This window comes from Glossina fuscipes, unplaced genomic scaffold (assembly GCF_014805625.2).
Source record: "Glossina fuscipes isolate IAEA_lab_2018 unplaced genomic scaffold, Yale_Gfus_2 26, whole genome shotgun sequence".
Classification (NCBI taxonomy): domain Eukaryota; kingdom Metazoa; phylum Arthropoda; class Insecta; order Diptera; family Glossinidae; genus Glossina; species Glossina fuscipes.
The window spans coordinates 5,404,891-5,429,653 of NW_023998421.1; the positions used below are offsets into that span (position 1 = coordinate 5,404,891).

The 24,763-nt window shown below is 34.3% G+C and overlaps 3 protein-coding genes across 7 annotated transcripts; 2 read left to right on the forward strand and 1 right to left on the reverse strand.

Moving 5' to 3' along the window:
- The first annotated feature begins 1,075 nt into the window (after positions 1 to 1,075).
- LOC119635346 (homeobox protein Mohawk) lies at positions 1,076 to 10,469 on the forward strand. Of its 5 annotated transcripts, none has more exons than XM_038030128.1 (4): positions 1,076 to 1,360; positions 6,857 to 6,903; positions 9,236 to 10,030; positions 10,091 to 10,469. In XM_038030128.1, the coding sequence occupies exons 1-4, from the start codon at positions 1,358 to 1,360 to the stop codon at positions 10,332 to 10,334; spliced, it is 1,089 nt and encodes a 362-aa protein (XP_037886056.1). In that variant the 5' UTR covers positions 1,076 to 1,357; the 3' UTR covers positions 10,335 to 10,469. The 5 variants fall into 5 exon arrangements, with proteins under 5 accessions (XP_037886056.1, XP_037886058.1, XP_037886059.1 ...); XM_038030130.1 differs by lacking the exon at positions 1,076 to 1,360 and adding an exon at positions 3,284 to 3,316; XM_038030131.1 differs by lacking the exon at positions 1,076 to 1,360 and adding an exon at positions 3,323 to 3,410.
- A 1,043-nt stretch (positions 10,470 to 11,512) lies between these two features.
- LOC119635347 (39S ribosomal protein L10, mitochondrial) lies at positions 11,513 to 12,604 on the reverse strand. Its single transcript, XM_038030134.1, has 2 exons — positions 12,441 to 12,604; positions 11,513 to 12,376 (listed from the first exon to the last, which is right to left on the reverse strand). Exons 1-2 carry the CDS (start codon positions 12,460 to 12,462, stop codon positions 11,676 to 11,678), a joined length of 723 nt encoding a protein of 240 aa, XP_037886062.1. The 5' UTR covers positions 12,463 to 12,604; the 3' UTR covers positions 11,513 to 11,675.
- Positions 12,605 to 14,537: 1,933 nt separating this feature from the next.
- LOC119635439 lies at positions 14,538 to 24,720 on the forward strand. Its single transcript, XM_038030246.1, has 19 exons — positions 14,538 to 14,646; positions 15,400 to 15,527; positions 15,596 to 15,933; positions 15,994 to 16,130; positions 16,195 to 16,767; positions 16,834 to 17,038; positions 17,106 to 17,491; positions 18,583 to 19,127; positions 19,211 to 19,341; positions 19,417 to 19,597; positions 19,667 to 19,816; positions 19,892 to 20,396; positions 20,461 to 20,699; positions 20,760 to 20,939; positions 22,194 to 22,947; positions 23,010 to 23,137; positions 23,216 to 24,132; positions 24,193 to 24,574; positions 24,637 to 24,720. Exons 1-19 carry the CDS (start codon positions 14,538 to 14,540, stop codon positions 24,718 to 24,720), a joined length of 6,072 nt encoding a protein of 2,023 aa, XP_037886174.1.
- The last annotated feature ends 43 nt before the right edge of the window (positions 24,721 to 24,763 follow it).

Below are 24,763 nucleotides of genomic sequence, written 5' to 3' on the forward strand. Positions count from 1 at the left end.
TTCTTTTTTCATCGCATCACAGTCACAGTTAATTTTTAAAATCTCTAACAATTATTCGCAAAATTTCTACCGTCGTTATGTTATGCATTCTTTCTTGATTGTTTTGAAGTGTTGAACAAGTTTCTAACATTATTCTTACAAATAGCTCAGTCGCTCAGTCATTACAAATAACTTGATGTTAGATTTTCTTTAACTGTTTAACTGTTTTCCTGGCTCGTGGTAAAGCAAATTATAAACAATTTGCAACTATTACGTCAATTATTTATAGTTGTAATGAATGAAATTGACTGTGAACAACTACATATATATATATATATATATAAGTAACCCTCAGGCATTTACGCTCGCTCAGGCAGAGTTCAGAGTCTTGTTATACTCTTTTCTTTTTTGTTGTCTTTTACTCGTCATTGGTTTACACATTTAACTAAATAACAGCTGTTTGGGGGAAAGAAAGACTGAAATAATTTCATTTGTAATTCGCTTATGCGATGTTTTTCTGATTCGTTTGTTGTTGTAATTGCTGGACACCTAATAAATTCAAACTCAATAGTGCGGTAGAACTCGCTTGAGTTGTATGGTTTTCTATTTATATATACGTTTTTAAAATGGTCAGTAACGTTTTGCTCTTGCTCGCCTGTAATTTGCGCTCTGTGGCGGCCTACCGCTACCACTGCTTGTGTTCATTCTTTCAAACAAACGAATTCAAATCTACTCGAAACTCAAAGATTTTTCTGTGTTAATTTCATTCTCTTTATTTATACAGACGTCGTCGGAAGTGATTTTCTTATGTATGAGTGTCTAACTACGAGTCTGCATGCGTATACGTGCCTACACATTACTCTGTATTTTAAAATACATTGGAATAAAAACAATCGTTTGTGTGAACGAAATGAAAAAAGTGTTAAATAAATGTATTCGTACGTGTTCGCTTGCTGCACGCCTGGTATAAATAAGGTTCCTTTTTTCTTAAAAATACAGTTTGAGAAAAAGCAAAAAACTACTTTTTAGTTAGTTTTTAGATTTTAACAATACTGTATGTGCCGGTAGTTCCCTCATTGCATTTTCTACATTTTCAACATTAGATTATTGGTAACTTGAGAGAGTTTGAACTTCGAATTTGGTAACTTGAGAGAGCGATAATAATGAAAATAGTGATTTTGCTCAGAGCTGTTGTGAAATTGCAAAAGAGAGTTGAAAAAAAAAAAAATACATTTATTTATTTAACTTTGTGAAATTGCAAATTTTAAGGAATTGTATTATATATTAAAAAAAGCAAAAAAAAAGCAAAAAGCAAGGAACGGAAAGATTTAAAGCCAATGGAGAGAACGAAACTGAAAAATAAAAAAAACTAAAACAAATGGTATAAAAAACTGCAATGTATATAAAAATATTGAATACCACTGCTTCACGATATCCACTTCAACATTGTGTTGTAGTTTTTCTTTAGATTTATCAATAATTAGGGAAAATAATAAAGTAGAGCAAAGGATGTCCTCAGTATATATTAGTAATAAAAAAACATCTTTGTTTTTATCGTAATAGATTTAAAAACATTTTCTGTTTTGTTTTTTTTTTTTTTTTGGTTATGATACCAGGAAAGTTCAAAGATATTTATTTCAATATATATAACGATATCAGTCCCCTAAAATGCAAATCATACGACATTAGCATGGCTTTGAAAGGCATAATTGTAAGTTTGCCCTAAATCTTCTTTAAACAAATAAATAGTAGAACAACTTTATTGCAGAGATATTGCGAAGAATGGAAACTTTGGTCGGCCAGTCACTATTAGTCGCTACAGGTGCTGTATCAGTCGGTACAAGATAAATTTGTTTATTTTCCTTGCCTTGATTAGCGCTCAAAAACAATTATTTACCTGGAGGCTTAAGCATGACAAAATCACAGCATGGATATGGAAAAGAAATTTTCTTTTATAGTCAAGTTTTAAAATGTTATCTCATGTCTACGTACTTGTACGGACACTGGTGTGCTTTTTATTGGGAATGAAGTCTAAGGATATTTCAAAATTTAATTTGAAAAAACTTTTTTAAAGGTTAAAAATATGTAAAATTCATACATAACTGATGTATAACATCTGGAAAAGTTTCTATTAACCCATACGATGTTAAAACGGCCTAATTAAGATTTAGTACTTCCGACATGATAATATGCTTTTAAAGAATATTAGGAAGAAATTTTGCAAATTTTAACAGCTTTTCAAATACTATTCAATTAGACATAAATTCCACAAATTCGAAGAACGAAAGTTTATAAACTCACGGTTTAGGATTTTAAAATTAATACTTAATAGAAAAAATGAGCTACACTTAATAAGATTTGACCAAAAATTTCGAAAAGGCTTTAGAAAAGTTAAAGCAAAAAGACGCAAACCTTTTAAAAATTATGGACCACTTCACATTGAAGCCTTTTTGCCAAAATTAAAAATTTCTCCGTTGAAATCTTCTTTCATTAACGAACTTATTTGTGAAAAACAATTGTCTATGGACTAAGTTACAAGTGAAAAAAATTTTATCATCGAAGAGCGATCATAGTTTTCTCTAAAAAGGTTTATTGAATCTCTAAACAATGGTTAGGCGTTTTATTTCACTGCGCCTTTTATTGTTGTTATAAATTTTATAGAAAATACGGAAAACTTAAAAACAATTGGCCCTTTTTACACCGTACATGAATCGGACCATTTCCCAAAACACGCCTTCTTTTAAAAGAAACTAAGAAAGGTATTCTGGTATTGACGTGTAATAATTTCTGTGATGAATTTTTCTGGGATACATTGCAAAGCTAAGAAGTTTACTTTAAAGAGATAGATATATCTCTTTTCTCATTTCTTTCCAACCGTCAACCTGTTACACATATAAGAAATATGCGAATTCCATATGAAAATGCTTACTGATCATCCTAAGAATGGAGGCATCATTCAGGCAGACCACAAATAATTGATTAAAACCAATGTTAAGCCGAAAGAGAGAGAGAGAGAGAGAGAGAAAGAGTAATATCTTGTGAATATCGCGGGCGTACACTGTATGATTTTACATATATTTATATACGAGCATTGTCTTCTTCGGTTTGTGTGTTTATTTTCCTTAAGATAAAAATATTTTAATGAAATTGGTGGCAAGTAGTCTGATCGCATTATTTAAACGAAACGGTTGTTTTTATGATAATAATAAACGAAAACGCAAAGAAAATAATATTTAAAAAGGAAAAAGTTTAAAATTTATAAAAAATTCGAATAAAACATTTTCATAAACAAAATCTATATATTATAGTTTTTAAATATTTTCACATCGGATATCTGGTAAACAAGACACGACAAGGGTTGTGAGAAGTTAATAAGAATTGAAAAACAGAAAAATTAATGCTAGAAAATTAAACTCGAAAATTAATCTTACGTGAGTAAGATCAGTAATTTTTTTTTTTATTTTTTTTTTTTCTTTTGGTAAAAGTTTTGAATAAAGATTTTTACGATTTTCTATAATCAATCTATTTTTGCTAGAAAATAAAATTTTTTCGATTATATAACAACAGGAAAGCAAAGACAGAGAAGAAAACATGAATGAATAAGAAAAAAACAAAAAAAAAAAAAAAAATGCATAAATAAAAAACAAAAACGTTTCTAATCAATGTCAACTAATTATTTCTATTTAAATCGTTCTAAAAATGATTAACAATATAACGGTTTCGAGTATTTATAATCTCGAGCGGAATCTGGTTATAAGTAAAGCGATTCTTTTCCTACATTTTTCCTTTACTTTGCTTCGCTTTTTGCTATCTGCCAAATTATATTTAACGACATCATTCGTCTTTAAAGAAAATTCCATCATAACAAATTTAAATCATTTTAGGAAACAAGTTGTGATGCATTCTTTAAGTAGAAGGCCATAAACAATTTTATTGATCTTACAATTAAATAGTGTCAACGTAAAAGAAACGAGAAAACAAGAAAACGACTTAAAAATAAAATCAAGTGGTTTTTCTCTCATAAACAACTACAACATTACAAAATAAATATTGTTTTGAAAAAAATTCATGTTTTCTTTTCGCAATTGAAAACATAAAAGAAAACATGAAAGAACGTTTAACCAAAGAGAGCTCTTTTTAGTTTAGCGAGAAAACAATAACGATATTTTGAAGAGTGAGAGTCGGAAGAAAACTTAGAGAGAGAGAGAGAGGGGGAGAGAGAGAGAGAGAGAGAGAGAGAGGCACTACATTCGGTTTGAGTCGATTTGAAAGTATTCTATATAACCTGCAATATCTGCTCTATACCCTTAAACGTGCCCTTCGATCTATTTGATAACAACAGCGACGTATCGGCATGCATTTCAACGGGATATATTGCTTTGGAAAGACAGAACTTGAATCCGAAAGCTGAAGAAGTGTGCAGTAATTTTAAATACTTTTGGAGGGAGGGTGTAATTATTTAGAACTAGCTTTTTATTTGTGGTCGCTGCCTTATTGACATTTGCGTCCACTTTCATGCCGATACAGTCCGGGGTAGTGGGATTCATTCTTGTTTATTTAAATCTAAGCAAAGGTAATGTTTGATTTTTATTATGACAAAAAGGGGAGGCAAGTGCTTCTCATGACAATGCATCTTCTCACACCACTTTCTTCACGGAAACTTTTTCAGAAATCGTTGTACTGTTCTCAAAATTAAATTTAGTAGACCAAGACCACTGCAAGGACATCGTTTACATTTGCAAATCGTGGTTTGAATGATTCGATGCCAGTTCGGAACGTAACGCCTGTACTTTCACTTTGGTTCATTGGAATGCACATGCACATTCACATTTGTTGGGGCTTCTTCAAATTCGGATTAACTATAATTAACTTGTGCAAGCTCCTTATCAAATTCACGAAATAATCGAGAGTGATAGTGAGGTCTGCGCGCAAATTGTAGACAATAGAAGAGGGTAGACAGACGGATATATTCAAATAAATAGAAGATAATAAAATATTTATGCAGGATTTTTAACTGGAAGACAAAAAACCGCACATAAAATTTTTCCTCTTAACCGCAAATATCTTTCTTAGGCCCAGCGTCGAAGGATGACGACTACGTTCATCCTAGAAAAACATTAACAACATCCAGAAGTAAGTTTCAGAGGATCTCTAATGTCAAGCAAATTCCTGATCAGTATCTTCTGAATTTTGAATTAATTTAAAGATGTCTATCTGTCCGCCTGCGTAATACATGCGGCAAACATTCTTGAAGAAATGAATATAAATTGATAAAATATTGGAATTTGATAAAATATTGGAAGCTCTAGAGTGGAGAGTGGCATTGAAAATGGATCAATTCGACAATAAGAATTGAGAATACTTTTGTTTTTGAAAGCTGTTATTTAATTTTTTTTTTTGTTATTTTGGATTTTATTTCCTTTAAGAAAAAATGTAGTGAGTGTAAGTGATGAGGCCACGGCTGAATATAATTTTATTATACGTTTATATTGTTAGCCACTGAATATTTTTGGGAAATGAATGGGGGAAAGGCAGTCTCTCTACTTTCTTTCTTTCTGCCCGATATATTTTTGCTCTCATGAATAGAAAGATTTCATGTTTTTTGCTGCTTCATGCTAACGCTGCTTAAAAACAATTTAAACATTAAAGAAAACTGGCACGTTATATATATATATATATGTGCCACTATATATATATATATATATATATATATATATATATATATATGTGCATGCACATATATATTTATTAATATATATGCATTTATATACATGTGTGCATATAAATATCTGTGAACACAGTCAGTCATATGTATATGCAGATATATAGATATATATATAAATGTATATTGGGAAACTTATTGTATTATTGGATTAGAAATAAAACCACCTACATGAGAATCCGAATATATAAAAAAAAAAAAACCGTTTAAATAAAATTTGTTCGTAAACATAATATCGAACGTGTTATTAATTTTACAAACACTACCGGGGTCGATATTTATTAGTTTTGTCATTTTATTTGTAACATGTAGAAATAGACAAGAGAGAGAGGTGATCGGCATTGAAATTCTAAATCAATTTAATCTCGCACGTTCGTCCGTCCGTCTCAATAGTTATAAAAACGAAAAGTCACTTATCATATATGTATAATCGAAATTGTAGCGTTAACGACAGATGGCATTTAGTTGATTAATTCCGGCTAAAGTCTCTATGTGAATATAATTAAAAATCATTTGAGGTGGGAGCTGAAAATCTGTCACAAGGCAATTATAACTTTTTTTAATTCATATTATATAGAATCCAAGCAACTTTGAACTAAAATCTATAAACAGTACATATTTACTTAAACATAACTATATGTAATGTTTATATAAGACATTGCATCCGTCAATTCCTAACGAATGTTGTGTATATTGAAATGAGGAAAATGCTGGTCAAGCTGTTTAACAGCTAACGTGGAGATTATATCCAACCTTTATAGCGTCAAGAGCTGCCCATTTGATAAAGCCGCGCTTAAAGGAAACAATATCTTCTACAACAGGTCAATTCCGAGAGCATGTATGTTTTATGTCTTTTTTGCAAAGAAAACGGGCAAGACGCGTGAAAAAATCGAGTAGGGTCTCGTCAACGAATCTCAATGCCGATTTTTTAAAAATTTCACCTTCATTTCATGCACGACCTTGTTTGGCACTTTGCATGATCGGACAGCCGGCTGCAAGCATCTATCACAATTTCGCCGAGCAATTATGTACAGATGCGATATATAAAAATAAATGAATTTTAAATTTTTAAATTGGTTTAATTTTATATATGTACACGCCTCGTTTTAAAAAATATTTAAATTATTATCTCATCAAATATTTTAATATTTTAAGATAATTATGGATAAAGTACATCGTCCTCAACGTAATCGCCGCCATAGGTTTGTTCTCTTATAGCTAAAATGTAAAATTTATTTTCTATTTGTGTTATCAATTCTAACACGTTTGAGCATGTTCTGTTTCAACTACTAGACTATAACAAAAGCTTCTTATTTTCATTTTTTAACGCTTTAGAAAGCCATACATTCTTTACGTTTATAATAATCATTGTGATATTGTGTTTCGACTCTGTATTTGACTGTCCGTTTATGTGATAAGGAACAGTATTTGCCATATGCATTGCGAGAATTGATGCATAAAAATTTTACTATTCAACACCAAAAATATTCGCTATACCTCGAAAAAAGCAAAAGCAGCTGAAATGAGATTTCAGTGCCAGTTCACTTCGTTAGTAAGACTTGCTGACTATCCAGGTTGTTTACGTTAGGGGTGTTTGGCCCCCAAATTGAAGATTTAAGGGAACGCAGATGTCACACTATTTTCTTCTTTTATTTTATACGTTTTCATATGTCGAGGAAATCTAAAGAGAGGTGTATGCTATTGGGAGGGTATGGAATCATCGAATGATGGCTTTATGCTCCATCATATTTTGGTACGCCGGATTAAGATTTGGTGTTTTGAAAGAAGGGTGAAAATAAACGCAATTGCGTCGCTTTCCCTGTTTAACTCCAAGAACACTTTTCCACTGATGGAAAATGAATGAACTATTATAACGAAACTCTTAATATCTACGCCAAAGTGACGTACGAACGATTCGTCCCGTATTCGACAAAACTAAGGTTCTTGTACGCAATTACACCATTGCTGGAAGAGGTTATCCGTAACAACTGATGCAATTACTTCCAAGAAAGAAGGGAAAATGGGCACAGAAATGTCTTTTTTGTCTATGACCAGCCAGTCGTAGCTTATACTTCAGAACCCGATTGCAGATAGAAAGGGATGGAGAGTGGGAGTAGATAAATATAATCTTTATACCCTACCACACTTATTATATAGGATATATCAAGTTTCCGCACCCAGAAGGTCTTGACATAGACCCCACCTTCTATTATTTAGATCGATTCAGCACCACTTTCTAAATCGATTTAAGCTTGTCGGTCTGTCTGTCCATATCCTTGTGTGTTCAACTTACATAAACATAAGTTATTGATAAAATTTGGTACACTAACGTATTTTGAGGCAAGAACGAACGATATTGAAAATTGTTCAGATCGAAGCATCCTTCCGATCACTTCTCATATAACGTTTTATTTTGAAAAGTAGTTACATGAACAACTGCATTAATCGAAGCGGTGCAGGATATTTAAAAGTAGGCCGTGGTCCACTACAGTGTTTCACTTGTTCACAGCTTGACAACACTCGGCCCTATAATTCCAACTCTCTTACGGAATATTCGGAAGCACTACGGTGCTATGCACTGGCCACATCCTGTGTTTTTTTTTTGTTATTGTTACTCGTTTCTATCGGTACGGCCTGTCCAAACGACGTTTTATCTTTTACGACGACGATCTGCACTACAGCAGACGTCCCTCTAAAACTTGAGATAACTTGCCCTGCAATCTAAACCTAAAAACTTAAAGCATGAATATACACCAAATTCACTAGAAAATGATATATTGACGATTTAATTGTAAAAGATTCAGAAGCTAACTTACTGAAGCAATTAAATAAAGCCAATAAATTTATATTCATTTTAAAGTCAGAAACACATGAGCAAAGGATTGAACTTTCTTTTATTATTGTTTATAAAGGATAACAATTTAAAATCTAAAACGGATAGAGAGTTGACGTTTAGAAAAAGTAAATCTCAACCTGTGCCACGATCCCATAGTTATATTTGTTTCCAGTTGCGCTTTATTTTACACGACACAAAAGCTACATTTTACGATTTTTACATTGTTTGATGTAGTGAAGAAGCCTACGGAATAATATGAGATGAGACCCGGAAACGACTGATCAATCGATTCGCAAGTCGCTTAAACATCAAGATAATGTTAATAGATGTCTTCGGTTATAGCGGTGCTGTGCACGATGAATGCCTAACGCCAGGCCAAACTGTTCACAACGAGTACTATTTGAGTTTGAGTGTTACTTTGAAGATGACGAAATAGATTTGGCGTAATGAATAGATATGAAAAAGAAAAATTTAGATTAGTCTTACTTTTTGGACACAGTATTCCCTCACATATAAAAGAGTCCTTGTGCTGAAGGTATAAAAATTGGATAATGAATCGAAATAAATTCTGAATGAAATTCTTACCATCATTTGCTTTTCTTCTATGTTGTTCTTAACTATTTTTAAGCCTGATTAAGTTCCTTGTTTTTTCTTTTTAATATAATCCAATATTAATGCCAAGAAATTTCTTCTTATAGACGTACCTGGCCACCTGGTGAAGGTTTGAGTTATCCCCGGCCGCCGAAACGTTTATTTACACCGGAAATCAAGCGTATGCTTAAAGAATGGCTGGTACGAAGACGCGAAAATCCCTATCCTAGCCGCGAAGAGAAGAAACGTTTAGCTATTGAAACGGGTCTGACCTATACACAAATTTGTAATTGGTTCGCGAATTGGAGACGGAAGTTAAAAAATTCCGAAAGGGAAAAATCTAAAAAATCTTGGGGCCATTTAATTAAAAACTACAACAGCAATGCCAAAGGTAACGTCGAACAATTTAGTATATCGTCGGAAGATAGCATATGGAGAGAGGAAGAACAATATCGTTTAAGCCGAAGTGAGGATGACGACAATGATTTTGTCGTACAATACGCAAGAAAAAAGGCAAAATATGCGAAACTAAATACGCAAGAGTTTCCGGGTGAAAAAGCCGAATCCAAATTCAATTACTATCAGGCAAACTTACAATTACCAAACAATCATCCACTATTCGTGGGTGGAATATTGGAAAACAATTCATCACTGTTGTGGCAAGAGAAGGAATGCAAAAACACAAAGTACAAACAGAAAATAATGGAAAAATACTTAAGAGACACGAAAGGTGAAACCCAACAACTTATCAAACAAACCGCAATGGTTAGCAAAAACTTGAGCACTAATAATGGCAACTTAAAAACCCTTCAATCGGAAGCGGAGCTTTCAAAATGGTTAGAAAGTGCTGCCAATTTCACGCCAAATAAGAATAACTATTTCATAGAGTGGAATAACAAGAGGTAATCCGCTGTGGAATAACTTGAATGAGAACAACGTTCATTTATATTTTGATTTTGCAGACATAAACTTGCAAAGAATTTAAGATTGAATTCTAAACCGTTAGTACAACAACAACAACAACAACAACAAGAACATCAAGCAGATAATGCTTTAGATCTCTATAATACTGCACATCACAAAGATGAATTGGACGCGGCCGAAGCGTTAGCAAATTTAGCTTTTAATTGTCGTCAAAAAATATTGGATTCTAGTTCAAATGGTTCGTCTTCATTTAATCGAACCTTAAATGCAATCAGTTCCTAGCGAAGAGCATTTACTTTTCTCAAACTCAAAAAAAAAAAAATAATAATAATAATATCAAAATCACTAAATACTTTTCTTTTCGAAGTGTATACAAGACATCTGAGCCATTCCAACGCGTGTGGTAAACTGCGAAACTAAAATAAAAATTAGAAAAATTAATTGAAAAATTGTTTTCAAATTTTTTCCATTTATAATAATGGCACGAAAACGTTGAATTTAGTTTTTAATATAGAAAAAGTAAAAAACCACATCGAATAAATTTTTTTTTGCAATAGTATCGTTACGATTTTGTCGAAGTCATACATTTAAATACCAACTCCCAAACTCTCTGCATGTTAATGAGTAAAATCCGAGACGCAGTCCTACAAAAACGCCTCCGCAACCATGTTGAAAACGGAAACAGCGTCCCCAACTATATTAAAAGCACAGCCAAAAAGTTAAAAACGAATTTATTCCGATTCTATTATGTGATGAAACCCTTGCGCAAAATATGCGTACGATCACTCAACACTTAAAGTAAATGAAGCATGGATGAAAATTCAAGCCTTAATGTAAGAGATGCCCCCACTTTAACGTCTCTGAAGAACTAACACGCCGAGTTAATCATGGAGACCTCTACTGCATGGCCTTAGTTGTAGATCTCTAATTAACTTTTGCATTATGTTGACTTCATTCTTTCAATAATTCATTCATTATTTAACTAATTAATTAGTTCGTTCACCTACGCACGCATTCACTCCGTCACTTATTGTGTTATTGTTTCCACATAAAACCACTGGCTGCTCTTTCCGTTACATCGTCCAAAAAAAAAAACCATTTGTGGAGAGAGCACAGAGTTTGTTTCAATAAATTGCAACGCTTCTATTCATGAGAAATAAAAATGTTGGTGGGATGTTTAAGAAATGCTTGGGAAGACCTTTGTGCATGTCAGATGTAGAGGATATTTCTCCTCCCCTTGCAGAATATCTCTTGGGAGAAAATGAATTTGTCTGGATTTGTTGACAAGACAAATTTGGAAAAAAACAATTATATTTTTTCGAGCGTTTCCAAGAACAAATTGATCGGCTGCTCTAATCTGCTTAACTTTTGCTGCGAGCAGTACTATTCCTTGGGAGAAGTGTAATCATTTCGCCCAAAAGTGATCGACAGGCGATGAGATGTATAAAAACAACTATAGCTAAATATAAAACTGGTATAATAAGTTTTTTATATACATAACACGGAATTTTAGCCTTAATTTATGTGATTTTAACAAAAAAAAAATTATCCTACTTCACTGAAGTTGACAGCGCGAGAATTTATTTTCTAGTCCATGTGACTATTAAAAAATGAAAAAATGCTTTACTTCTTGTTTTCGTCACATTTTGCATAATGTTCCAAAATATTAACAAAGTTGTTTTGGTGTGTTTCAAGATTTTGTACCACGGAACGGGCGGATATATTTAACGTGTTGACTAGTTCAGCTTGCGCTGCTTGTATGCCAGGGAGTTGAGCGTATGCGATAAAGTCTTTACGACTCAGCAAGGTATTATCGACCATACCGGCCAATAGCACCATTTGAGGTACTTTCCGCGTAGTCCGTAGCAACAAACCAACCTTTTGATGCGGGGCGAATACTATACAATGACTAGAATCGAAGAGTGGAAGAATGGCTTCATAACGGGAATCTTTAATTGCTTTATTAATGATTTTCTGTCCGTAGCTTTTGAGATGCATTCCTTGTTTATGCAACTGGACACGGACATCAAAGAAATCCTCCGCCTTCATTGAATTTAGATGGAAAATGCCCACCATACTTGAATGATCGAACCAATTACGTACTTCTCGAGCTATAATGTCATTATAAGGATTATCTATTTGAGCATTGGTATAGCGTTTCTCAAAACAGGTGTTTGTCTTGTTCGGCTTCGGATATTGAGGTTGAGTTACAGCTGCCACTAAGGCTCTGTCATAATGCGGTTTACGCGGCCTTTGTATATTTATTTTACCTCGAAAACGTTGAAATTGCAATAGAGGTGCATGCCGCACTAATTGCAAAATATCTAAACGAATATGAAAATTCTGATTGAGATTACACAATTTTTTTGATATTACTCGCACTTTTACCTCTTTTTATAAGTTGTGTCATACTGTCTAGTTACAAACTTTGAAAAATCTCAATTAAACTACACCTCAATTTTATATTTTAATTAACAAATACCCCAATCAAAAATATTCTGCAAAAATCTTGAAAGACTTTATTGTATATAATCTTTATATACTTTTCCCATTCCATATGTTTCGATACTAATTTTATAAGCGCTTGCGACAGTGTTGCCAAATTTCTTTGGGGGTTTTATTGGGTTTTTTTATTCGCTGTGAAAGTTTACAATATGTGCTTTATTGTGACTCAATTACCAATATTTAGGTAGGTGCTTCATTGTGACTCAATTACCAATATTTAGGTAGGTATAAGCATTAAGCGTAGTCATAATCAGGTAAAAATATAACTATTAGAAGAGATTTTCATTAATATATATATATATAAAATTTAAGAAATCAAGCAAAACTAATAAGGAAAATATATTATATATGAATTTGAATAATCATATGATTGAACATAAATAATAAGCAATGTTACCAGTTTTTTCTCACCAAAATTAGTAATCTTTCGCTGTATTTGGCTATTGTATAACAGTTAGTTTTATACGTTATTCCTTTTCCCATTGTTTCAAAATTTTAAAGCAGAATTATTAAAAAAGCCACGCATGAGCATCGTGGAATGCTCTGAGCTTGATGTTTATTTTCAACAAAATCCAGAAAAGTGGGCATTGTGGAATACTCTGAGAAAAGAGATTTATAATATTAAATACCATTTTTTAATTGCTGTTGCATATGTTTATTGAATTACTTCTAGCTAATAATTTGAATATTATATATTTTTAATCATCACATCCACGAAACGGAACGAAGCTTGAATACGCGGCAATATTTTAATGGGCAATTCAAAAAACATTCCAAGTTAAAAAATTTTTTTAAGACAATTTTTGATAATACAGACGAACGACATTGACTTTTTGTTAATAAATAAAGTTCTTATTAACTTATCTCTTTCAAATGATATTGTAAAAATTGTTTCTTTATTCTAAATAAACGTTAATTAAAGGATATTTTAAAAAATTTCGAACGAGAAAGCAATGGAAATTGGTGGGGGTGTGCCTCAAGCATCGGCCCCGCTACTCCTGCGGTCACTTAACATCACATTTCGGCACATATAAGTAACGCCGCAAATTTAAATTTGGTGGAACAATTTTTTCCTTAATTAGTAAGTCTGTATACGGCAAAATGATCAGTTTTTAATATTCTAAAAAACTGGTCCATAAGAATAATTTGACATAGAAATTAACTTCAGTGAATTCGGAAAGAAGATTTGTATCGTACGGGAAAGATTGGTATCCCCTCCAGTCCCTCGTGATTAATCATTCACTCAAGCACATCACTTCTCTTTACTTGACTTTCATTTAATTTTAACCCACTTACTTATATTACTTCTTTTGAAGTTGGAGTTGGTTGAATACAGTCGTTTTCATCCGGAACGCCATACGTTCGTCTTGTTTCCTTAATTCTAACCTAATACCAATTTGCCACCTTAGAACCCGACCCAATAAGAATCTCAACTACCAAATTATTGTTCTCCGGTTGCATACGTTTATTAAGCTGCCACCACTCCGTCAATTTTTTCTAATCATTACCGTGTTACACGTATAAAATAAACATGCGGTAAGAATGAGAGCGTTTTACCGTTTTACACATAGGATATATTCCCAAAGATTGTGTTGCGTTAAGAATTAAAGAAGCTCCTATATGCCTTATCCTAGCTTAATACTGCCATCCTCTGCCCACATAAAATGTAAGTGAAATCAAAATGAGAAGTGATTTTGAGTTGGTGGCTCAATATATACTCGATTTCATTGACTATATTTCGTGAAGCAAAAATGGAATGTAAATGAAGTAATAATTGGAGCGATAGATAGATGGAAATGAACTCAAGTGGCTAAAAATCATAGGCGAAATGGTTTTGGTAATTGTTCAAACTTAACTGAGAAAAGTTCTTTCGCGGCTTTAATTTTTTATCTATTATTTTTTATCATTATCCTACGCCGAGACTGCTTTATAGTCCCCGATATCGAGAGAGCTATCGACAAGATTCGATAGCTGTTGATTATGGATTCTGCTGCTATAGCTGTTGATAAACTATGCCTTTTTTATCGTACCCGATGTCCAGTAGACTCGGCAACTGTGGACTATGGAGTTTACAGTTTTACAGTTGTCGGTAAAGTATAGATTTTCCTTACTTTGGAATGAAAAATGTTTCAAAAATTACCGCCGAGGAACGTATTCAAGTGACGATAACAACACACGAAAACCATAAACGGGCCGCTTTTTCCTTATTATTTCTCGGTCCCACTAGCTTAATAATACACCAAATTATATCTTTTACTTCCTTAGACCGGTTAAGCGCGATTTTGAATGTACCATTTGCTTGAGAGGACGTAGTAAAGTAAAAGAGCAAATAACGCTTTCCAGCTTGCACTTCCTGCCTTAACACTTTTAATAGAGCTTAGATCGTGAAGTAATTTATTTGAATACTACTCGCGTAGGCGCTGCGTATATCCAAAAATGTATTTCCTCAAAGTTGGATATGCATCTAGTTTTCTTTTATTTTTCTGTTTTTCTTTTTTTTTATTATTGTCAATCAATACGAGCATCGAAAAAATATAAAAAAATATGAATACAATTAAAAGCACATATTAAATAATATATACAATTTTCACATAACCACACACAAATTTTTACAGCATGCAAAGACGTCGCCGTGCCAATAGTTACATACACAGCAAAAAGCATGTATGTCATCCAACGAGAAGTGCGAAAATATATTGCTGTCCCACAAAGCAATGTAAGTCCTTATAGATAGGAAAAGTCAATCTCCTTTTGGAAAAAGAAGAAAAATCTTGACTTTTCGTTTTCTTTATATTCTTTTCCAATCATTGAATACATTGAAATTGAACGCTTTTTAAAATAGATTATGTCAATGATAAGGCTTCACTAGTTGATACTTTGGAAATTACACCGAGAGTGCTGGTGTTGCGTCACAAACCCAAGGTCCATACTCGCTACGAAAAGATTATACGCATTAAAAATAATGGCCTTGTAAGTACATTTTAACCCTTAGTTTAGGCAATTGGGAGCTTTTTATTTACTTCGCCTTCTTGATACAGCATGCTCGCCTCTTACACTACGCGACCGACTCGAGCGATATAACATTACAAACTTTGCCCGAGAAACTCTTTGACAATTTCCTCGATTATGATACAGCGGTACAACTGATAATAACTATACAGCCGAAGAGGCCAAAATATTGCCGTTACTATGTCTACATACACGCTGTCCACCCGAATGTAACATTTGAAATACCCATAATTGTATTGAAAAGGGAAGCGGATATATCTACACCGGAAAAGATTATTTTTCCAGCCACTTGCCCTGTCAATGAGACGTTTTATGAATTGATTTTATATAACAAAACCCTCGAAAAGTTAAAATACCTCGTTCAAAGGTAAGTTGTTATCTTACTTCTACGTCTTATTAGATTTAAATTTCCCTTAATCTTACGTAGCTTTGGAGCAAAGATAAAAGTGATGTCGACCTCCGCCAGCAAAATTCCTAAAAATGGTTATTTAAAGATCCTGCTAAAACTGAAAGTACGTTGCTATGAAAGGGAGGAAGGTTCCTTTAAAATAAAGATTGAAAACGGTAAGCTTGGCTAGCGGATATACATGTAAACAAAATTTTCAAGATGTCTTTACTTTTAACATAGAACCAACTGCCAAAATAGACTACGGACATGAGCCTACAAGATTTTCGATTTATTTTGATCGTTTGAATTTGTCATACAGCGCCTTAAAATTTACCCGAGAAGAGAGGAAGACTATACATGTTTGCAATGAATCGAACATTCTTATCGATTTCAATGTTCGTTTTTTAAGCGCACAGGAAGAAGATGAACACGTTGTTTCCGTAACGAAAATGTATAACGAAGTTGAGGGAGACATTGTACCAGAAAATTCAGATCCACACGCCTATAGACATTTTACCATTCTAGCGACCAATACAAATATACCGAGTAATTCGGGCGTGAAATTCACGATCACTTTTCGACCCATAGTTCACGAAGACTTCGAAGTTCCCGACGAACTTATGCCGCCATATAAGGTGTCGGCAAATATTGTCATAGAGCTATCAGATGAATATTTTAAAAAATCCGAAATTTTAAATCTGCATGGATTGATTATAGGTCCGACAATAGACATAATACCAAAGACAATTCATTTGCCAACTGTGTATTTCGGGGAAGAGCATTGTGCGCAAATTAAAGTCATTAACACTGACGGTATGTATACTGAAATGCTTTTGGCAATACGATTACCGAGTCCAATTTTTACGTTTTAAATTAAAGGCTATAATGATCTCGAGGTATCATATTATGGCTGCCGAACTTCCGATATTGCTAATGTTACTATAACACCGGCTGAAGGCTTTCATTTGACACCCTGTCAACGTGGTCTATTTCATATACAATTTTTCGCTACATCAATTGGAAAATTTGTAGTGAAATTTGAATTCAAAGTTAAATACGGCGGATTGTTTGCGGCCTTTATAAAGTAAATTGGGACTAGGGCGTTCATTCGGGGATTTGTGATTGACTCTTTTTGTTTTTATTTTCTTTAGAGGAACCTCGCGCAAAGTTTATTGCAGAGCTTTTCCAGAAATGCTAAGCTTAGGTCTGCTACCAGTCGCGGTACCACAGCGGCGTTTAATTATGATTTTAAATCCTATCTCAGTGCCAATAACGGTGCAATTTTCCATCAAAGATGATGGCACCGAAGTCCCCTTAGTGCTAAATATACAAGACGTCAATGAACATTTACCGATCGATGTATTAGATCCTATTGAACATATGCGTGTTTGTGTCGAAGAAGAAAGAAAACCTATGCCCGAAATCAGTGATATCGTGGTACGAGATGATGCAGGTACACCGACTTCAGGTCTCACCGTTCGCTCCGTACAGGAGGACAGTTCTTCAATTAGTGTTGCATTTGAAGATACTCTTTTAGGTAAGTTAACTAACAATCTGTCATCCGGAACGAAAAAATTGGCTTTATCTTGCCGTAGTCTACAAAATTTTATTGTTAGAGTAAACAAGTTATACGGATTTTATATGTATATATATGTGCGTATATATGTGCGTGCGGGTGTGTTTCGTTCTTGTTATGAGAGTGGGAGTTAGGATTCTCCCGAAGATAGTCAGCAATTCGCCGTTCATGGTGGCTACTAAACTCGTGCCAAACTCTGTTAGTCTGTGAACCTATTGGCCTTCCGATAACCAGCTTAGGTAACCATTAATATGGCATAATACGAGTATCCAATTTAAGAAAGGAATGTAAATGTGCGTAATCTACGTCAATTGGAAACGAGAAAGACCGTACTCACCTTGTCCCTTGTAATACTGTGTTTTAATTACGACTCAATATTTAATCGGATTTCACTAATCTTTGAAGTTGATTCGACGATTTTAATATGAAAAAAAAAAAACCCAAAAAAAATCTAAAGCAGGCCACGGCCCTCCATTAACTGGTCTACATCGCCATCCAGTTGTTTATGTAACGACTTTTTAAAATAAATCGTTATATTGGAACGTGCTGAAAAAGTGTTCCGATCCGAAGCATTTTTAATAGTGTTCGGGGTTGAGCCAACACTCGTCTGCGGACCAAATTTCTTAAAAATTGCGGCTAGGAGGTGGAATGGAAGAAAGCAATGCGGACAGACGAATAGACAAACGTCATAGACAAAGACGGGTCTACCACAAGTGTAATTGAATTGCTCCAAATAATAATTGCAAACAGATTCTTTATCTTGGCGGGAGCGAATAATTTGATACCGAGCTTTTGTTTTTGTCCAAATGAACTCATGATGGATGTTCTCGTTTAAGCGAGATAAACTCGGGTCGATTGTTTATGGCATTCGCGAATATTTTTTGTATAGCTCCCGGTACGTACCGCTGCAATGTGGACTTGCAAGACAATTCATGCTTGTAGAGCAAAATATTGTCGCAATTAGGCAAAGAAAAATATCGATTAGAAATAAATTATTCTTAATTATCTGCTATTCATAACAACTGATGAGAATTTTTTATTCTACATTTTAGAAGAAATACCACAAGCAGCTCCGGATTTCGTTAAGAAAATGCGCGGCGGCAAAATTTTCCAAAAAGCGGACGCAGAGAAATTCATTTTAGATGAGGTTTTAAATGTCTTGTTAGCCATGCCTTATTTTCAAGGTATGGATAAAAATAAAAACTATGTACACATGGATTGGAATGCTGTAGCCAATGATCCGCGTGAAATTTATGTTTCTGAAGAGATACTCTATCTTAGTCCAAACACCGGCAAAGCGATGAGTGTAGTCATTATACCGAATATCGTCGGATTTCGTCAACGTTTTATTTCGGTGCGAGTATGTCCTGAGCCTTTGCCCGTTTTAGACGACGATCCTGAGGATTCGCATCGATATGTTGACTCCAGTTATATGGAGGCACGCATTCCAATTGAATATACATGTGCTGTGCCCGAAATAACTTGGGATAATATTATCAATATGGAGGAGCGTTTATATGTGGGTGAATTTTATGATTTTGCCATGACGTTTGAGAACAACGACGACATTGGAGGATTCTTTTACTATGACGTTGTGGTAAATATGTTTGAAAACATATAGCACAGCATGTATTTGTCACACTATTTAAATTTTTTCTCTCTATATATATATATCTATAGCCCGACAGCAGGCATGGCACAATGACATTTTTAAACAGCAAATGGAAATATTTTATTGAACCACAAAGTATGATTACAGTTCCTTGTATGGTCAGGTTCGGTACTGTCGGTGCAGTCTCTCTCTCAGGCATGTAAGTTTGCAATAAGACAATGCATACTGCTTGGCTTGTAAACTTTCGCATTTCTTACTCATCTATCATTATTAGTATTAAATTTGTGGGCGTGCAAGTCGGTTATCCATTCCATGTGAATGCTATGGTATTACCGAGTAACATTAAGACAGAGCCTACGCAAATAACGAAAAACATGACCGTTTTAAAAGAAGAACTTGTCTACATTTTCGTACACAATGATACGCCAACCTGCACTTGGTTAGGAGCTGAAATGGTAAACACTTAACTGACCGATTAATTCAAGTGCGGACTTGTTTTAATCAAAAATTTTTTGCTCTCTCAGAAAGTCGATGAATGCATCCAGGTGGAGCCGTCGGGCGCTCAACTTTCACCTAAAGGCCAGAGTACCTATTTAACTTTAAGAATATATTTTCGTGATCCAGGCATATACCACAATTGTCTGCTTATTCGATTGGAATTTAAGAAAATTGTGGTATGTTTCTATTGTGTGGCGCGCCTGCTTACAAATCTCAACCGAAATCTTGATCATTGTATTAAACATTTTTAGAGAATACCAATCACGCTAAACGTTAACGGTATGCCGATTCGTTTTGAACCGGATATTTGCGGCGGCGAATTGAATTTCGGCATTATCATTTGCAGTACCGAAGACGAGTATATAGATTCGCAACCGAACTTCAGTAAAACGATTAAAATCATCAATTATGGTGAACGTCAATATCGTCTGATCATTAAAATGCTTAAGGCATCAGAAACGAAGGGCTGTGCTGTAAAGAAATCGCTTCGTGCTAATATCAATATAGATCCCTTGGTTATGACAATCGAAGCACTTAGCGTTAAAGAGTTGACTATATGGACGCGAGCTTGCGACGAAACAAGTATTTTTCATGAATTTCGTCTTACGATAGTCGATCTAACGGATCCAAAAAGAGTAGAAACCAAACGTGTAACTGTACGTGCCAGCTTCATACATCCGCAGGTCTTATGGAGTAGACGGGACATCACCTTTAAATACTATAAAACTCACAAACATAAGGACTTTCAGCAATGGGGTATACAAAATTTTTCGCATTCATCTTAGGATTGATTCCAATGAATTTTCAACATTTCCAATAGAAATAATTTATCTTACAAATGCGGCTGAAAACTTTCTATTATCGGTTTTTCTGAAAATGTTGGGACCTTTTAAGATTAGGCATCGTTTTGAGGGGACGGATAAAAGTGAATTGATGTTCAGTATGAGCGGAAAAGAGACTAAAGAATTTTTCGTCATACTGGATAAAGAAATGTTAAAGGACCATAAAGGCGCTCTATATGAAGGTCGCATACAAAGTGTAGTTAATGGGAGACCGCAGGTCACAGATAATTAAAATTAATAACTTTACTCTTACATAATCTGTTATTTCATATTTTAGAAATCTGTGTACCTTCGAGTTAAAATTTTTTCACCAGAATTAAATCTTGCATATGATGACATCACTTTATTTAGCCAAAATCGCGAGGCTATTACATATATCCCTATCCTTAACGTTAAACCGCTGAAAGCTATATACAAATGGAAGAAATTACACGAAGAATGGCATTATATACGCGAGGTAATTCTAAAAGATTGAGAGAGAAAGATAGAAGTTATATTAAGATGAAAATAAATTAATTAAAAAAACCTTTAGCGAGTATAAAATATCATCCACTTAAGCATGCGGGTTATTCTTCGACGTTCTTTAACGAGTATTTTCTCCTTAATTGCACGTTTTGAAAATCGCATAAAATGTTCGCATTTTTTTATGAATGTTAAAGCCTATCGGTCTATACTTTGTCACGCATCCATAGAAACTATGAAGTGAGGGGAAATTTAAGTGAAGGAATACCTTATGATCGCGGATGTCTAGTCAGCAGTTCACTTTGCATTCCATCGACCCAATATCTAAAACTTTGTCCATTCAAATCATTACTTTTTCCAAAACTCATTGTCTTCTTCAAGATTGATAAAATCAGTAGAAGGCTTCCCTAACAAATCGTTTCGTGTTTTTGTGAGCCTATTTGCCTATTTGACCTCATTATTCAATCAGGATCTTTTTCCCTGGAGCATCATTTGGGATTTTGAAAAAAACCAATTACAGATGGGGCCAGAATTGGCGACAATGGAGGATGTGGTAGTAATTCGATCTTCAGCTCATATCATTTTGCCTACTTATAGGATTTTTTTTTTTTACATGGCAATACATACATTTCACGGTGAGTAAACGCGGTATCTGTATAGGAAACAGGATGTTCATGCTCAAATTTTCGTACCAAGTAGTGAACACTTTGCTTTTTGACAAATTTAGGGGCGGAGCCATGTTTCGGGTACCGAAAATTTTCAACATTTGTTTTGACATTTTCTTGTGTAAACTACTTTTGGCGTCCACTGCGTTTGGAATGACGAATCGCTGTATGATACTTTTTAGGCCTACGGCGAGTTTGGAAGTTTTCGAAGTTTTGAAAGTAGGAAGAATATCGGTATTGAAACCTCAGTAACTTATAAACAAATGATCGAAACGATATTGAAATTTCGACAGGCATCATTTGAGAGATACATATTTCGAGAGTTCAAAACCGAATGACGAATTACTTTTCCAACTCTTTCTCGGTGACAGCTATGAGTAGTGTAGCAGATGAGAATCGCAACTGCTAAGTCACAGTTCATCGGTTCAAATCTCAAGTGCGGCAGAGTTCACTTTGGCCGTTGTTATTATAGTGAGAGTATCTTTATCTTCCTTGTAACCGTTACTGCGTTAATAAAAAATAATAATAAATGCAGACGTACAAGTAATGAAATGATTATTAAGTCTATTCACTTACAACCGTAGGAAGACGATGTTGAACAAACGGCGGAACTGGTCTTATCCGATATCTTGCTTATGTTAAACATACTGCCGCAAAATCTTGAAAATGACTCTGAAAAAAATTTGACACTTCGCTATCAAAAATATCGTTGTCTTTTGAAAAAAATCGAATATGATCCGATGAATATAAAAGGCATCGTTTATGAGCTGATTGAGAATTTAGACTTATCGCATAAACGTTATAAATTGGATTGGGTTGAACCAGAACCGCCATTAGTCGAAGAGCGTAAAGACGATGAGATGCCTGAACACTACATACTGCCAGAAGACTTGCAAAAACCGACAATTGATTCTGAATACGAGAATTTGCAAAATTTGCACGCGTACAAGGGCAAATTAAGCTTGGAACCTTCTATGCAATTGACAACTCTAATTGAAAATACTATCGATACGGCTTTAGAAACAGATCCCAGTTCTATAGAAGCGAACTTAAAATTTGTTGAAAAAAACTTGGACGGACAAGTGTTATTTTTTAATAAACGTTTCGATATAGAGCCATCAATGGGCGCTTCTGCGGGTACCTCGAAGCAGACTTGCGTCTATCAGACTGTAGATCATATTTTGGATCATTTGAAATTGGAAGATAGTTATAGCATTTCGCAACCAAGCACTGAAACTTGCGAATTAGCACGCTCCATATACTTCCTTGAGAAATTCGGTATGTTGGCAGAGAATCAGAAAGAGATGTGCGCCTTGCATTTGCCTCCGGTAAGAAAAGGTAAGTGAATTATGTAAAGCGGGGCAAATGAACAGAGAGGAATGACTCTCACCTTTTAATAGGCTTTGAGGTACGAGCAAATTTCCAATTGGACGTAGTTGGCGGCCAGAGTAAATCCTTTCAAATAACTTTAGTTAATTTGGAAAAAACTCTGCATTTAAGTAAGGACAGTATTCATTTGGGATTAAAGGTGCGTTAATAATCACTCTCGATCAATCTTAAAAGTCGTTCAAAAATAATTATTTGAGTGAATATCTTTTATATAAAGCCGTGGTACGAAACCTATAAAGCAACCTTTACTGCCGAGAATGTGACAAATTATGAAATTGTGCTAAGGATTGAAGCTTCCCAGAGACCAGATGAGGGTTTGCCCAAAATTGCAGCAGGTTATGCCCAAATAATTACCAAGTGCGATATTCGCATACCAGCTTTCGAGAGTGCTCCTATCAAAGTTGAAGGCGTTTTAGGCTTTAGCGAAGAGTTTGCCAGAGACTTCAAAATTGTTATCAATAATGGTGAAGAAATTTTACTACGTGTAAAAGGACATGGAGTCTTGCCGATGTTGGCAATTATCAAGCGCGATATAGAATTCGTAGAACAACATCAACTGGAGATAATCGAAGAGTACGAGTTACTAAGAAAAATATATTCTTTTGAAATTTTCAAAGCAATTACTATCCAAGATGAGGATTTAGATGGAAATGCGGAAGAGGAAGGTGGTATTGTTCTTACTTCATCGTCGCAAGCAGTGGAATGGGAACGTGAATGGGTGACTGAAGAAGAGAAAGCCATGTACTTTATATTACAAGAGTATGTGTTGATAAATAACAATGAAGAGTTACCCAATAATACCATATTGGATCAGCTACTGGAGACGGAAAAGTTTTTAAATAGATTGCGCTACAGTAAGGAAACCTGTGTGATGCTGAAAAATGTCTATCAAAATTATTTAATTTCCCGGAACACTTATAAAGAGAAACTGCCGCCAAACTTGAAAAGTTTCACCACACAACCTCTACCATTCGAATTGAGAGAGAGAATTTTAGATTTGGGTGATTTGCATCTCAATCAATACCGTAAAGTTAAACTCGGGTTGGAATTTTATGGTCCGGGCAAGCTAATTGCCTCGGCTAGAACTGCTTTGAAAATACCTGGGCTAGTGGTTGATTTTGAACTTGAAGAAAAGTAAGTTCTCCATTCACAACAACAAAATTAATAAGAATAATAATATATATGAATCTACAGCACCGGCGATAAAGACTTCATGTATTATCGTTGTGAAAATAAGCCTATCTGTCTAGACAAACCGTATCGGAATAGAGGTGAACGTCTACTAGATGCTAAAGCAAATCCCAGAGTAAAACATGCTCATTCCTTTGATGTGTCTCGGAAGTATCGACACCAAAGGAATGTGAAGACACTGGAAATACAATGCATTAAGAATTACTATAACAGTTTAAATAAATCCCTTTATATGGAGCAAAAACACCATTTCACCCACTGTAAGATATTCACGACATGCAAATATAATTTTTCAGGAACCAAAATCAATGTAGTGGTGCTATTCAAACCGGAGGCGATTTACTTTCAGCCCGAACAAATTTTTGAAGATTTTTTATATATCGATGTTAGTATGAATGAAGAGTTTACTTCTGTTCGTCCTTTCCAAATTCATCGCATCTTTCACAGGTCCATATGGGTCCCACTTTACCAATATTAATGCGCGGACTTTTGAAAAATTATCATAAATCTGACGAAGAATTTAGTGACTAGAATTCATTTACAAAAAAAAAAAAAAACTAATTTGTTTTTAATT